The 15,381-nt window shown below is 44.7% G+C and overlaps 1 protein-coding gene across 1 annotated transcript in view; it reads right to left on the bottom strand.

Moving 5' to 3' along the window:
* LDLRAP1 (low density lipoprotein receptor adaptor protein 1) overlaps positions 1–15,381 on the bottom strand; it is a 37,492-nt gene that overhangs the window by 8,751 nt on the left and 13,360 nt on the right. The window contains exons 3-5 of the mRNA XM_029285322.1: positions 9,309–9,423; positions 5,418–5,490; positions 1,696–1,776 (exon numbers count right to left, since the gene is read on the bottom strand). Of these exons, the coding sequence (XP_029141155.1) occupies positions 1,696–1,776; positions 5,418–5,490; positions 9,309–9,423 (269 nt within the window). The remainder of the gene's footprint in view (positions 1–1,695; positions 1,777–5,417; positions 5,491–9,308; positions 9,424–15,381) is intronic.

The following is a 15,381-nucleotide window of genomic DNA, read 5'->3' on the forward strand; positions in this document are numbered from 1 at the left end:
AAAAAAAAAATTCAGAAAGGTTATTGCAAATGCTCAAGAGTTTGTCACTATTTGCCCATCTGGGCAGACTTCAAAAAATGAGTGAGGAATGCCACAGCTCACCGTGGTAGTCTAAGCTCATACAAGTTCTTGTATGCTCAGCCCTGCAAGCATTAAATTTAAATTTAAATACATACATAAATAAATAATATGCTCCTCAGAATCCGTGAAGACGAATATCTTATTCATTTGAGCTCTTTGTATGCTGGTCAAAACTACATCCAGATCTCCCTCTTTCAAGGCATCTAGCCCTATAACCAGATTTTAATTTAGTTTCATGCATGCTTGAACTGGGATGTTACACAAATTAAAACTTGGGAGAGGTGCCTTAGATCAGAAGCTTCTTGACCTCCTCCAGCCTATTATTCTTCAAAGTTGTGGGGTTACATTTTCCAGAATTCCTAATCTGAAGGCCACGCTGGCTGACAATTCTAAAGATTTCAGAAAAAAGGTTGGAAGTCATTGTTTCCCCCCCTTTCTTTCTTACCTTGCACCCCCCCTCCTTCCCTTCCCTATTCCTGTATTATCTTTCTTTCTATTTATATTTTATATTATAATAAATTTCAATTTTAAAAAAAGAGAGAAAGAAACAGCTCCTAGAAGTGAGCACAAAGAAGTATCGTAAAACAGCTCCTGTTATTCTCCAAAGCGCCTGAAGGCAGGACAAGAAGCAACGGATGGAAACTAACCAAAGAGAGAAGCAACCTAGAACTAAGGAGAAACTTCCTGACAGTTAGAACAATTAACCAGTGGAACAACCTGCCTCCAGAAGCTGTGGGTGCTCCAACACTGGAAGTTTTTAAGAAGAGACTGGACAGCCATCTGTCCGAAATGGTGTATGATTTCCTGCCTGAGCAGGGAGTTGGACTCAATGACCTCCAAGGTCCCTTCCAACTTTATTATTATTATTGTTGTTGTTGTTGTTATCAGGCTTACAAATAAAGAAGAGCAGGGATTTCTCTGGGATAATAATTCTCAAACTCTCTTGCCACAGATCATGAGGGCTGGGGTCAACAGGCACTAAAGCCTAGAATATTGGAGGCAGCAGGTGGCCATTCCTGATCCAATGAATATGTACAGGTAGTCCTCGATTTAGTGACTGTTCAAAGTTACAACAGCGCTGAAAAAAGTAATCTATGACTGGTTTTCTACACTTACGACCACTGCAGCATCCTCATGGTCACGTGATCAAAATTCAGGCGCTTGACAACTGGCAGGTATTTATGACTGTTGCACTGTCCTGGGGTCACGTGACTCACCTTTTGTGACCTTCAAGTCAATGGAGGAAGCCATGATCCACTTAACTATAGCGATTTGCTTAACAACTGTGGCAAAAAAGGTTGTAAAATGGGGAGCGACTCATTTAACAGCCATCTTGCTTAGCAATGGAAATTCTGGACTCAGTTGTCGTCATTAGTCGAGGAATGCCTGTAGCCTGCCCTGTGTTATAATTCACAGATGATGTGCTCATCTACCAGGAGACCTCAGAAACTACGTCGATTACAAAAGGGAGTTACACCCACGTAGCACATATCCATGTAGTATGTTGGCCAAACAAAGTAGTTCCTAGATTCTATTTTCTTTCCAGGTCTTGGAACGAATTAAACTTGGTATAATTCAACAAGTTTTCCTTTGACTGAATCCTTGCTTACTTACGTGCTTTGGGGGAGGAAGGATCTGAATTTAGGCTGCTGGCGGTCTCTCCGTCCAAGATGGCTTTGTCTCTCTTCTCTTTCTCTGTCATGGGAAGGACACAAAATCTCATCAGTTTCTCAGTCAGTTTTAAGACCACAATCCACAAAACTGCACTATAACCTACAAGAAGTTAAACCAGGTGGAGATTTTTCTTCCTGGCTCCTTTTGCTCTGTTTGACCCGAGTAGGGGACATTAGGAAGTTTATGAGAGATAACCACAATCCCTAGTGTGGAAGGAGCAGACAGTTTAATCTCTTTTCCTGTAGGGGTCATAAAACCCCTTAGATTTAGAGCAAGGCTAGGCAACTATGGCAACTTTATGACCTGTGGACTTCAATTCCCAGAATTCCCAGGCCAGCATGGGAGGCCTGGGGCTCTCCATAGGCAGAGTGGGTGCCCCTTTGGGGCTACTCAACGGCAGAGACACAGGAGGAGCAGAATCGGGAAGGAAAAGACGTCTAAGCCACTCTCTCTCCTAGACACACGTCAACCTCTTAGCCTTTGCGATTGTTGAACAACAGCAGCCAACAGGGAAGGCTTCCCCTACCAGCGTGATGCCAAGCCTGGGGAAGCCATTTAATCACAACTACATTCATTTTGGAAGGGGGCCCGACGTGCCGGCAGCTGCTCCAGCCAATCCGCCGCTGACAAAGAGACAGATGGTTTACTGTCAACCTGCTCTCCATTAGCACCAGCCGGTCAAGCCGCAGCCAGCCAGAAGCCCTGGCTGAAGGCATTTCCTCAATAGCTATGAGGGAGCGCATTTATGCGTGTGCAGCAAGGAAGGATACAGGCAGTCCTCAACTTACAACCACTCATTTAGTGACCGTTTAACGTTGCAACGGCACGGGGGGGAAAATGACATCGTCGTTTTTCACACTTGCAAGCACTGCAGCATCCCGGTGGTCAAAATTCAGCTGCTTGGCAACTGGCATGTATTTATGACGGTTGCAGCGTCCCAGGGTCGTGTGATGCCCTTTTGCGAGTTTCTGGCAAGCAAAGTCAACGGGGGAAGCCAAATTCTTAACTTAACAACCGGGTTACTAACTTATCAACTGGAGTGATTCACTTAACAACTCTGGCAAGAAAAGTTGCAAAATGGGGCAAAGCTCACTTAGCAAATGTCTCACTCAACAACCTAAATTTTGGGCTCAATTGTGCTCCTTAAGTCGAGGACTGCCTGTATCCCTTACGTGTGTCCTGCCAAAACTTGGGAATAAATGCAGCAACGACTTTCTACTGCTGTCCTGCATCCTCTTCAAGATCAGAATTAAAATGACTGCAAATCCTTCTATAGGGTTACAGGCAGTCCTCAATTTGCAACCATTCATTTAACGACCGTTTGAAGATACCACACTGCTGAAAAAAGTGACTTAGTTCTCACGCTTATGACTATCGGGGCGTTTCCCCAGGGTCGTGTGGTCCAAATCCGGGCACTTGGCAACCGGCATGTATTTATGACAGTTGCAGGGTGCCAGGTGTCAAAGCAAAAACATCCGATCTGTGCTTTTTGTAAGGGGGGGGATGTCAACGCTGCTATCATCGGATGTTTTTGCTTTGAGAACAGCTGGAGATGCAACCATTTTCTTCTTATGTTTTACTCTTAGAGTTAGAGTTGGAGTTCGATGAGGCTGGGGGGAGGAATGTGCATGAGAGCTTAGTTAGACATAACAATACTAGACCTAGTGTGTGAACCAAGGTTATTGAAATAAGAGATGATAAGAATTGGCCGGGCTGCTGAAAGGTGAAATGAGATAAATTTCCAGATTGGAGGAATTAGGGGGGGGGGGGGAAGGCTCTGCAGCACCCCGATCGCTCAGCAATCTCCCACCAGAATCCTGAGGATCAAAATTATACAGATAGTCCTTGACTTATAACCATTTGTTTAGTGACCAGTTACAACCGCACTGAAAAAAGTGACTGATGATGGTTTTCACACTTGTAGACCGCTGACACATTCCCACAGTCATGTCAGCAAAATTTGGGCACGTGGCAACTGGCCAAATTTATTTATGACAGTTGCTCTGTCTTGGGCAGGGGCAGGCAACCTTAGCCCCTTCATGACTCGTGGACTTCAACTCCCAGAATTCCTGAGCCAGCATGGCTCAGCTTGGAAACCTCTCCCTTTCCCCTCAGCATGGCTGGCTCAGGAATTCTGGGAGTTGAAGTCCACGAGTCATAAAAGAGCCAAGGTTGACTACCCCTGGTCTTGGGGGGTCATGTCATCACCAATTGCAACCTTCCCAGCTGACTTCTGAGAAGCAAAGTCAAATGAGGGAAGCCAGGCTTGCTTAGTGACTGCATGATTCACTTAACAACTGCAGGGGTCCGCTTAACATCTGGGGCAAAAGTAGGTGGTAAAATGGGGTGAAACTCACTGAACGATTTCTTTGTTTAACAATGGAAATGTTGGGCTCAATCGAGATCGTATGTCAAGGACTACCTGTACTTAAGAAGAGCAGAACAGTCCCAAGTTGATGGACAGAGTTCCTCTGCAGTGTCCTAAACCAGGGCTTTTCAACCAGTGGTACGGGTACCACCTGTGGTACATTGGCACCTGGCAGGTGGTACGCCACCATCCTAGAAAAGTGGCAGCGGGGGAGGGGAATGAGCTGAACCGGTGGCAGCACCGCACAAGCCTGAGCGAGAGATGGCTGGAGCTGCAGGGCTGTAAGGGCTCAGCGGAAGCACCAGGATCAGTGCCGCTTTCCAACTGATCGGCGCTTCTTCAGGACTATCGGGGCTCAGAGGAAGCGCCAGGATCAGCAACAGGCTCCAGCTGGAGCTCGGCACTGAACCTGGCGCGTCTGCTGAGCCCAGAAGAAGCACCGATCAGCTGGAATAATAATAATAATAATAATAATAATAATAATAATAATAATAATAATAATAATAATAATAATAATAATAATAATAATAATAATAATAATAAAGTTGGAAGGGACCTTGGAGGTCATCTAGTCCAACCCCCTGCTCGGGCAGGAAACCCTATACCATTTCGGACAAATGGCTGTCCAGTCTCTTCTTAAAAACTTCCAGTGTTGGAGCATTCACCGCTTCTGGAGGCAGGTTGTTGCAGCATCTCCAGGGTCTTGTGATTTACATTCAGATGCTTGGCAACTGATTCATATTTATGATGGCCACAGTGTCCCAGGGTCATGTCAAGTGACCAAAACCTGCTGCAACCACCCAGCAGACGGGGGGGGGGGAATAAAAACCAAACACCCCCCACCCCACCCCCGCTTCCAGTCCTCAACAGAAATGCTCACAACAATGAAAACCACAGACAGGAGGAAGAGCACTGCCGGGTGGGCAGGCAGGTATCTTGTTCGGCTGTGGCTTGGGGGGCCCTTTTTTCAGTGCTATTGTAACTTCGAACAGTCACTAAGCGAACTGTTGTAAGTCGAGGACTACCTGTACTTTATCACTTTTTTTCCTTTTTTGGGGGGGTCATCAAGTTTTTGACACCTTGCTAAGCGACTGGTGGTACTCAGATGTTGCCATATCCTAAAAGTGGTACAATGGGTGAAAAGGTTGAAAAGCCCTGTCCTAAACACATTCGCAAAGAAATAAACAACGACCCGTAAGAAACTCAAACGTTAAGAACAACAGTGAAAAAGCAAAAGCAGAGCAGGCCTCAACCCTCTGATTTGACTCTAGGGAGGCCATCACAAAGCACTCACCTTCCTTGGACGCCTGCCAAAATTCAAATGCTACCTTGAACGCCTGAGCAACGGTGAGGGTGACGGCTTGGGCCTGGAGGGAGGGAGGGAAGGGGGGGGAAACAGATACAACAGCAATTATAATGGGGCACCAATAGGCAGTTCCTTTTGCAGATCTGAAGTGAGTGGAGAGATGTTAAATCACGAGGCTCATCCCTCCTTCTATAGCTCTGTCAGTCCCACACCAGTTAAAACTTAATTTAATAGTGATGCTGGCAGTCTTGGCTACGGAGACTCAAAAGCAGCTGCAGGAACCCTTGGGTGAATTCACACAATTATCTGGAAGGCTTGTCTTCCTTTCTTTGAAGAGATAGGGGGGGGGAGTTTATAGAGAATTGCTTTGCATGCAGAAAGCTGTTCGTTTTTGTCAAAATCCCCCCCCCCCCTTTAAATGTAAGCCAGCGTGATGCAGTAGTTAAAATAGGACAATTACAAATATGAAGGAAACAACTTTGTTCTAGTCCCTAATTCTCAATTCAACATAACTGAGAGATCTCCCCAAAATGGAAAGAGGAATAAGGTAGTCCTCAACTTATGACCGGTTGATTAAACAATCGTTTGGAGTTATGACTGACCTCCCAAGAGGACCTGTTTTTGGAGTTACAATGGCCGCGCACACCCCTGGTGTCATGTGATCATAACTTTAAATCCAGAGATGTGATGCCTTGACTTATGAGCACCACCACTTACAACTGTAATTCCGAGCTCCGTTACAGTTGTAAGTTGAGCACCACCTGTATAAACATAGCAAATAATATTTTGAATAAATAAACCTATTAAGGAAAATGTTCAAAGGGCAATTCTGTTATTATGAACATGCAACCACAGCTGAGGTTTTGCTCAGTCTGTTCCTTTCATAAGATTGTATATAAGTCTATACATTTCCTTCCTGAGCAGGGGGTTGGACTAGATGACCTCCAAGGTGCCTTCCAACATCATCATCATCATCATCATCATCATCATCATCATCATCATCATCATCATCATCATTATTATTATTATTATTCGCACAGTCAGCCAGATGCTCAGACTGGATTTGGCATTTGGCATTTTTGTCTACCTATCGAGTCCTTACCAAGGACCTGGGATAGGCAGATGTGGATGTTTGATGGTATTACAGATCTCGTCGCAGGATGAAAGCAGTTCCTAGTAAGGCTGCCTTTTGCAATTGACTAATGGCGAATTTGTCAATTCCGATGGTGTTCAAGTGGTGCTCCAGTTGTTTTGGGATTGCACCCAAGGTGCTTGTTACTATTGGTACTACCCTTGCTTGCCTTTGCCACAGTCTTTCTATTTCTATTTGTAGGTCTTTGTATTTTTGTTATCTTCTCCAGTTCTTTCTCATCTATTCTGCTGTCTCCAGGCACTGCCACGTCCATCATTATTATTATTATTATTATTATTATTATTATTATTATTATTATTATTATTATTATTATTATTATTATTATTATTATTAAAACATTTCTATTAGTTGGCCCAAGGATTGACACAGTTAAAACTATGTGAATTTATAATTTCCTTCTCTGCATTTCTTTCTGTTCTGTCGGCCTTTATGCCATGTCAACTCCAATTGCAATGTGGCTGCATCACAACATAGAGATTGTCATGCAGGAAATATTTTGCTAACTTCTAATCGGAGCTCAACTTTCTCCTATAAAGCTGTTAACTAAAGGTAAAGGCTTCCCTTGTCCAGTCGTGTCTGACTCTAGGGGGCGCTGCTCATCTCTGTTTCTTAGCCAGCATTGTCCAAAGATGCTTCCGTGGTCATGTGGCCGGCATGACTATACACCAGTGGTGGCGAACCTATGGCACGGGTGCCAGAGGCGGCACTCGGAGCCCTCTCTGTGGGCACACGTGCCATTGCCCCAGACTTGCCTCCCCTGTGACCCCCTCCTCACCAGCAGTCCACCTGGAGGAGAGTCGCCCCCGAGCGTGGCCCACGCGGAGCAGCACAGCCAAGGACATGGCAGCCAGGCAGCGTAGACAAGTCTCTGCCCTCATGCCCCATCGCACACAGTTGATGCTGCGGGGCATGGGCAGAGGGCATGGCCGCCATGGCGCTGCTGGGCTGCCTGGGTGATCTGTGGTGGGCCCTGGAGGCGGTGAGTGGCCCTGCAGGCAGGCGGGGCAGGGGCAGGGCAGGGGGTGGAGCTGGGGCGGGGCCAGTTTTTGGGCACCCAGTCTCTAAAAGGTTCGCCATCACTGCTATACACCAAGGTACAAGGCAAGGCTGTTATCTTCCCACCGAAGTGATGCCTATTTATAGCAATAGCAATAGCACTTAGACTTATATACCACTTCATACTGTTCTACAGCCCTCTCTGGGCTGTTTACAGAGTCAGCCTATTGCCCCCAGCAATCTGAGTCCCTCAATTTACCGACCTCGGAAGGATGGAAGGCTGAGTCAACCTTGAGCTGGTCAGAAAGCAATATAGCAAAAGCAATACTGTATAGCATTATACAACTGTGGATTTGGAGAATATGTACCAGGCAGAGTTCAGAAGAATTATGGCTTATCAAGATGCCTGAACAAGAACTATAATTCACTCTGAGGCAGGAGCTCTGGCTAAGAAAGTTATGACAAATAAATAAGTAGAGAATTTTGCACACACATTTTCTTTTCTTATAGATTAATGGATGCTGTAAACCAGCCAAAAAAAATCCAGTTGTGTGATGTTGATGAGAAACTAGGATCCCAATCTGTAAAACCTCCCACCTGTTAGCTGGCTGGCATGCTGGACAAACCATAAGGATGGGGCTGTTTAGAAGCAGAGACAAAATTTGTACCTGTGCTAGTGTGACAGGAAAGGGAAAAAAGAGATTTTTGTCAGGGCCATTTAAATCTTTGGTGGAGGAGCAAAACACTTTATCAGGGGGAAAAAGAAAAAAAAACCCCACCAACTCCTTAAATATGGTAATTAAGTATGAAACTCTTCACAGCTGTTTACAATTTCAGCTGTCACATTCAAATCAAGTTTAATAGACCCAGATAATGTTGTGAATTGCCCAGGCGCTAAAAATACAGAGTAATTATATGCCGGAGATGTGAAAAATAGACACACAGAGTCCATGCCCTGAAGACGTGCACCCTCTCTTCATATTTCTGTAATGTCAAATTAGCAGGCTTTTTTTTGGGGGGGGGGTCCTAGGGAGAAAAAAAGAAAGAGAAGGAAGAAGACACCTTTTGCTGGGAGAGTTGTCGAGGACATTTGAAAGCCGCACTGAAATTAGAAATTCGGGAGATGTTTTGTCTTTTTATGAGTGCGATGTGAGGGTTGATAATAATAATAATAATAATAATAATAATAATAATAATAATAATAATAATAATAATAATAATAATAATAATAATAATAATAATAAGGTTGGAAGGGACCTTGGAGGTCATGTAGTCCAACCCCCTGATCAGGCAGGAAACCCTATACCATTTCGGACAAATGGCTGTCCAGTCTCTTCTTAAAAACCTCCAGTGTTGGAGCATTCAGAGCTTCTGGAGGCAGGTGGTTCCACATCCTTTTTACATCGTGGTGACCAAAACTGGATGCACTATTCCAAGTGTGGCCTTACCAAGGCATTCTCACAAAGCAAAGCAAACAAAACCTAACCCCCTCCAAATGAAAATCCGTGTGCAGGTAGTTCTCAACTTATAACTGCAATGGAGTCCCGACAGTCGTAAAATAGGTCTGATCATGTCAGTGACCCTATTTTATGACCTTTTTCTGAGGCGGTTGTTAAGAAAACACCACCGGCGTACATTGGCTGCTGAGGTTGTTAAAGTGAATCAATGGGTCGCTGTGGAGGTGGTTTGAATGAACAAAGACATCATTGACTTTTCCACTGAATACTGACCATTTTCCTCTTGGAACAGAGAAAAGCGTGACACTCCAGATTCTCATTGTGCTGACTCTGGGCAATGTAGGCAAATACTTTGTCATGTACTTTGTCTGCTGTACAGTAGGATATCCTGTGAACATTGAGAAAAGGAAGGAAGGANGAAGGAAGGAAGGAAGGAAGGAAGGAGGGAGGGAGGGAGGGAGGGAGGAAGGAAGGAAGGAAGGAAGGAAGGAAGGAAGGAGCAGAAAGAGGAAGAGAAGGAAAAATAGGAGAAGGAAGAGGAGGAGGAAGAGGAGGAGGAAGAGAAAGGAGAGAAAGGAGAGAAAGAAACAAAAGAGACAAAGGAAAAGAGAAAAGATATTAAGAAATCAGCAAGGCGAAGAAAATTACCAACATCCTTTCAGCTAACCACACACTGACATGACACACACTTCATCATTTTCAAGGAAAATTCATAAAAATTCCTACATTAAAGCTTCCCAGGCAAATCAGCAATAATGGCGCCTCACCCTTGCGCTAGAAAGATCATTTAAAAATACAATTCCAATTTCTTTTGTCAGCTGCTCCCACGGCGTGTTCAGATTAAACATCCCTGCCTTAAAAATAATCTCTTCTGTTCTCGTTATGAGGAGGACATTAGGCAGCCACAAACATTCTTGATCACAAAAATGTGTTTGACGGGAAGCTGCCTTGAAATGATTTGGAAACACAGCTGTTCAAGTGTGGGAGCTGAGCAGCCACAACATATATAATGCTTAGAGTGCCACTGCAATTGGCTGCCTATTGATTTTCCTGTTTTCCTTATTAAAGTGTCATTTAAAATTCTAAACATGACCTTTTCTAGCTAGGTCTGGGATGATTATCTGGATAACCCGTTCACATTCACATGCATTTACCGAGAATCGGAGACTGACACATGGGGATCTCCTATTGCCCCAACAGAAAGCCTACCCATTGGTTCAAAAATCAGCCAACCAATACTAAGAGGTTCCTATTGATCAGGAACGTAGAGCTGATCTCAAAAAAAGTATCAAAAGATACCAAAAAGCCATTAAGGAGAAGCAACTGTACGATCCAGAGGTAGAAGCAAGCATGAGAAAGAAACTTGGAACTGGACCTTGTTTTTGTGTAGTCAACTTACAAATCACAATTTCCACCCGAATTTACATTGATAAGGCAGTAAGGGAATCATGCTTGACTTTACTACCTTTTTGCCAGGCAANAAAAGTATCAAAAGATACCAAAAAGCCATTAAGGAGAAGCAACTGTACGATCCAGAGGTAGAAGCAAGCATGAGAAAGAAACTTGGAACTGGACCTTGTTTTTGTGTAGTCAACTTACAAATCACAATTTCCACCCGAATTTACATTGATAAGGCAGTAAGGGAATCATGCTTGACTTTACTACCTTTTTGCCAGGCAAAACATCTTCAAGGGAAAAAAAAACCAAGAAAGTCCAGTTGCCTTTTAAAAAAGCACCTTTGGAATAACCATGACCTGGATGGCGGAGAATCTCCGTAGACATTTTTTTTGCCACGGTTATTAAGCGAATCACTGGAGCTGTTAAGTCAGACATGTCAAACACAGATGCGGCCCGCGAAGTGGTTTCATGTGGCCCGCGAAGCCATCCTGGAAACAGTGAGGGAATGGCCCCCACTGCCTTGGCCTGGCCCAGGCCGGACGGGAGCCAATGTACAATTTTGTGGTGGCCATCTATGCTGAAACGCATTCAGTCTTAGCTCCATAAGTCCCCCCACCCGCATGGCCTGAGAGGAACAGTGAGGCTCCTCCAGTGGACCATGCCTTGGCACTTGCCCTGGTCCCATCCCCTTCTGCCAGAGACCCTCAGAAGTGTCCCACTCCTGCCCCGGCCCCCACAAGCCCACTTGACACGAACGATGTAAAGCTGGCCATGCCCACCCAGTAGGCCACACCCACTCCATCCACGCCCACCCAGTAGGCCTCACCCACCCTGGCCACACCCACCCGGCCCCCTGAGGGCAACCGCAATGCTGATGCGGCCCTTAATGAAATTGAGTTTGACACCCCTGGGTTAAGTGAATCATGAGGTTGTTAAGCAAATCTGGCTTCCACCATCGTCTTTGCTTCTCAGGGAGTTGAAGTCCATAAGTCTTAAAGTTGCCAAGTTTGAAGACCCCTGCTCTACAATGTTTAGATCAGTGGTTCTCAACCTTTTTAATGCCGCGACCTCCAACCGGTCGTAAGTCAAGGACTAAACCGGTCGTAAGTCGAGGACTAAACCGGTCGTAAGTCGAGGACTACCCAACCGGTCGTAAGTCGAGGACTTTCCCTGCCCGGGAGCGCCGCACATGCGTGGTTCCGCCCCCTGCACTGGCCGAGGCGTAGCTGGCAAGCGGCAGAGATGGAGCAGGCCGACCACCAGCTGGCCCAGTCCAAGGGAGATAAGGCACCCGCCGGAAAAGGGGAAAAAAATGGCGGACAGCCTTGCTTGGCGACCCCCGTGAAATGGTCGATTGACCCCAAATGGGGTCGCAACCCATAGGTTGAGAACCGCTGGTTTAGATGTTTAACCATCTCCCAGTATCAGTGGGACAAAGCAAAAAGAAAAAAAATAGGCATTTTAATAATACCATTGTTGCTTTTTGCAAAATGTACACAAACACAAGAGAGAAAGGCTTCTCTGCACTTTGAGCCAAGGAGAGCCTTTCAATGGTTTTTAAGATGTGAAACCTGGGGGGGGGGGGGAACTATCAAGACTGTGAAAGTCACAACTCGCATTTTAAATTTGATTTCTAACATGGTCTTCACTGGCCATTTCTTCATGTTAATATTTAAAACCATAAGGACTAGAAGCTTAAGCGGAAGCTGGGTAGTTGTTGACTTCAGTGTTTAATATGAGGCTTCGTTGTAAAAGTTTACTTTACCAATGAGAAAAATGAAAGCTCAGCTACGGATTCATAAAGTTTATTAGATCAAAGCAGATGGAGGGATAGAATTTTCTAGTGGGAGATCTTTTAATATTGGGGGAATAAAGGAAAAACAAACCGCTATTCATCTTCCTCAATCTGCTGCTTTCTAAAGGAGCATTATTTTTCCTTCTTAAAATGAGAGGCCAAATAAGAGAGAAACAGCCCTTGTTTTAAGCTCCATCAGTGGCAAATCCTGCTTCTTTTATAAAGGGTTTTTCCACTGCAGAGGTGTGTGATCCTCCCACAATGTCTTGCAGGGAGGATTCTTTTAATCATGCCAAATTCTAATTTTTATGTGCCAGATGGGGAAAATGATTAAACAGACAGGAAGGGATCATCTAAACGTGGTCAATGTTGTTTTCATGAAATGTCAGTGTTACTTCTTTCTACACTTCTTCAGATGTGCCTCCGTAAGACTCTGGGTTGTTTGACAAAAAGGAAAGAGTCACATACAGTAACGAAACAGTAACATTAAAGTCAGTTAAGGAAAGCCAAATATCTCTGAACTAAGTAACTATTTCCTTCCTGGGTCGGCTGTTTTCAACTCAGTTGCATCTCCTGTTCTGAAGGCCCCTTAGAAAAATCTGGGTTTGACCGCTTTCTAAAAAGACATGGGAGGAGAAACATCTATGGAGAGTCTCAATCATGCAGGTCACGGTTGTCCCAAAGGTGCTTTTCCAAAAGCAGGCTTCTGAAGCAACAGCAAGTCTGTAAGGACCCACCCCACTTTACATCTTAAGAAGACAGAACTCTTGGAATATCTCTTCCAACAGGCATCTTTATTAAGAGAAGATGGATGCAGGCGTTCTAGACAGGATCTGAGGGTCCAACCCTTACCATTCAATGTTTTAAGTGTTCCCAAGCAGCCCCCACCCCACCGTCCTTCCAGCGACGATGATCCCAGGCGTTACATTTCCACCCCTTTTTCCTCATTGCCGGCAGAAGGGAGACTTCAGAGAGATAGTAGATGAAAGGCTATGGCCATATTGTTATGGTCAGTCCTCTTGATAAGAATCACATCCAGTCCTTTGTAGTTTAAATGAAGGAAGTGAGAGTCATAAACCCCCTTGCTCCCTCCTCCCCTTTCGTAGTATGACAGAATCCACAAAGAGTAAGAAATGGATCTTTTTTCCCATTTCTTTGCCCTAAATCCATTGACTGTCACCAGGACAGCCACCCTCACCCCAAGCGTGAACCTTTGGTCCAGGTTCAGAGTAGGAGAAGATCACAAGAAGTTCTCTAGAAGGTTGCCTACAAAATGGGCTCCAAGGCACTTAGGAAAGCAGCCTGGCATTAGAGATCCTCTGTCGTCCATCCATGCTCAGACCAAACCGAAGCCTAGAATTAGATTCTGTCTAAAGGACATAACTTTTAACACTCTTTTCTCCGGAACAGCCACAACAAACTTTAATGTAGTCAGTGTATCTTTTGAATTGCTTTTTTTTTATCGGACAAAGCAGACGTAGCAATCTGCTAACCTTTCTCAGAAGGTGGGAATGGAAGCAGCAGTTCACCACGATGTGGGAGGGAGAGATTTATCGCCTGCCAGTGTTTAGATGACATTGCTTTAAAATGCATTTAGTTTCTAAGGCAACTTAAAAGGCGGCACATCCAACGGGAGGCTCTGGGCTCTTGTTCACTTGGAGATCGCTCATATTGAAGCTCCCGTCTCCAGCTCTGCAACTCCTTTGATATGTACGGTAAGAGGAACTGATGGAAGAGCAGTAAAGAACACCCTCCAAAAAGGAATCGCAAACACCAAGAGAAGAAATGCAGGAAACTGGGAAGATAACATACAGCCCATGGTCTGAGGAGCATCCTCATCATTTCACACCTCTTCTCTTTTTCAATAATGTTTTCCAGAACTAGCCAAGAAAATGCAGAAAGTAGAATATATGTATTTGTATTTACAGTAGACCTCAATTTACAATGGTCCTTTAGTGCAGGGGTCTTCAAACTTGGCCCTTTTATGACTTGTGGACTTCCAGAGTTCCTCAGCCAGGCACGCTGGCTGAGGAATTCTGGGAGTTGAAGTTCACAAGTCATAAAAGGGCCAAGTTTGAAGACCCCTGTCTTAAATCTAACAAACAAAATGGAGGCTGGCTGAGGAATTCTGGGAGTTGAGGTCCACAAGTCATAAAAGGGCCAGGTTTGAAGACCCCTGTCTTAAATCTAAAAAACAAAATGGCGGCTGGCTGAGGAATTCTGGGAGCTGAGGTCCACAAGTTATAAAAGGGCCAAGTTTGAAGACCTCTGTCTTAAATCTACCAAACAAAATGGAGGCTGGCTGAGGAATTCTGGGAGTTGAAGTCCACAAGTCATAAAAGGGCCAGGTTTGAAGACCCCTGTCTTAAATCTAACAAACAAAATGGAGACTGGCTGAGGAATTCTGGGAGTTGAGGTCCACAAGTCATAAAAGGGCCACGTTTGAAGACCCCTGCCTTGGGGTGTGGAGTGGGGGTGGAAAGACCCTCAGCACATTGATAGCTAAGCCATGTTAGACTTCCAAAAATTACCCAAACCACGCCCACAACTCAACCATTGGTCAGAAATTGCCAAAGCGATGATCAGAGACACTATCCTTGGCTCTTGACCAGAAGAGCAGATCACCAGGTATCTCCCCTCCCTTCCCCCTAGCATCCTAGGAGAACCAACTTAATCATCTACTGTACCAAATAAGCAGCAGCAGTTACTGCTGAAACATTGCCAATTCTTTATTGTCTTCCAAAAAGAATCTCCACGAGAGATTACAGCTTGAAAATGCACAAGTCAAACTTATCAGGATCTATAGCTTCTTATTCAGGGACAAACAAAGACACTGGTCTCCTGCAATATCCAACAGCCCTGTCTGTGGTCAAGGGTCCTGCAAGCAGACACACACATACACTTCTGGATGTGTGGTCACTTTTTTCTTACGTCTCTTGATTATTATTTTTAAGTTTTAAGCCTGAGGGCCTGAGTCACTTTTTTCACTGATATGTTGAGTTGGCCACTGGCATTATATTGAATTTTTGACTTATGGGAGATGCTTTGGGACCCAAGTGTTTGTTTGAAAAGCCCAATATCAAAATAATGAAATAAAACAAAAAGATTCTATGTTTCCTAAAACAGAAAAAAGCACCATTCTATGATAGTTGA

This window comes from Protobothrops mucrosquamatus, unplaced genomic scaffold (assembly GCF_001527695.2).
Source record: "Protobothrops mucrosquamatus isolate PMUCROS unplaced genomic scaffold, P.Mucros_1.0 scaffold1501, whole genome shotgun sequence".
In the NCBI taxonomy this organism is placed as follows: Eukaryota; Metazoa; Chordata; class Lepidosauria; order Squamata; family Viperidae; genus Protobothrops; species Protobothrops mucrosquamatus.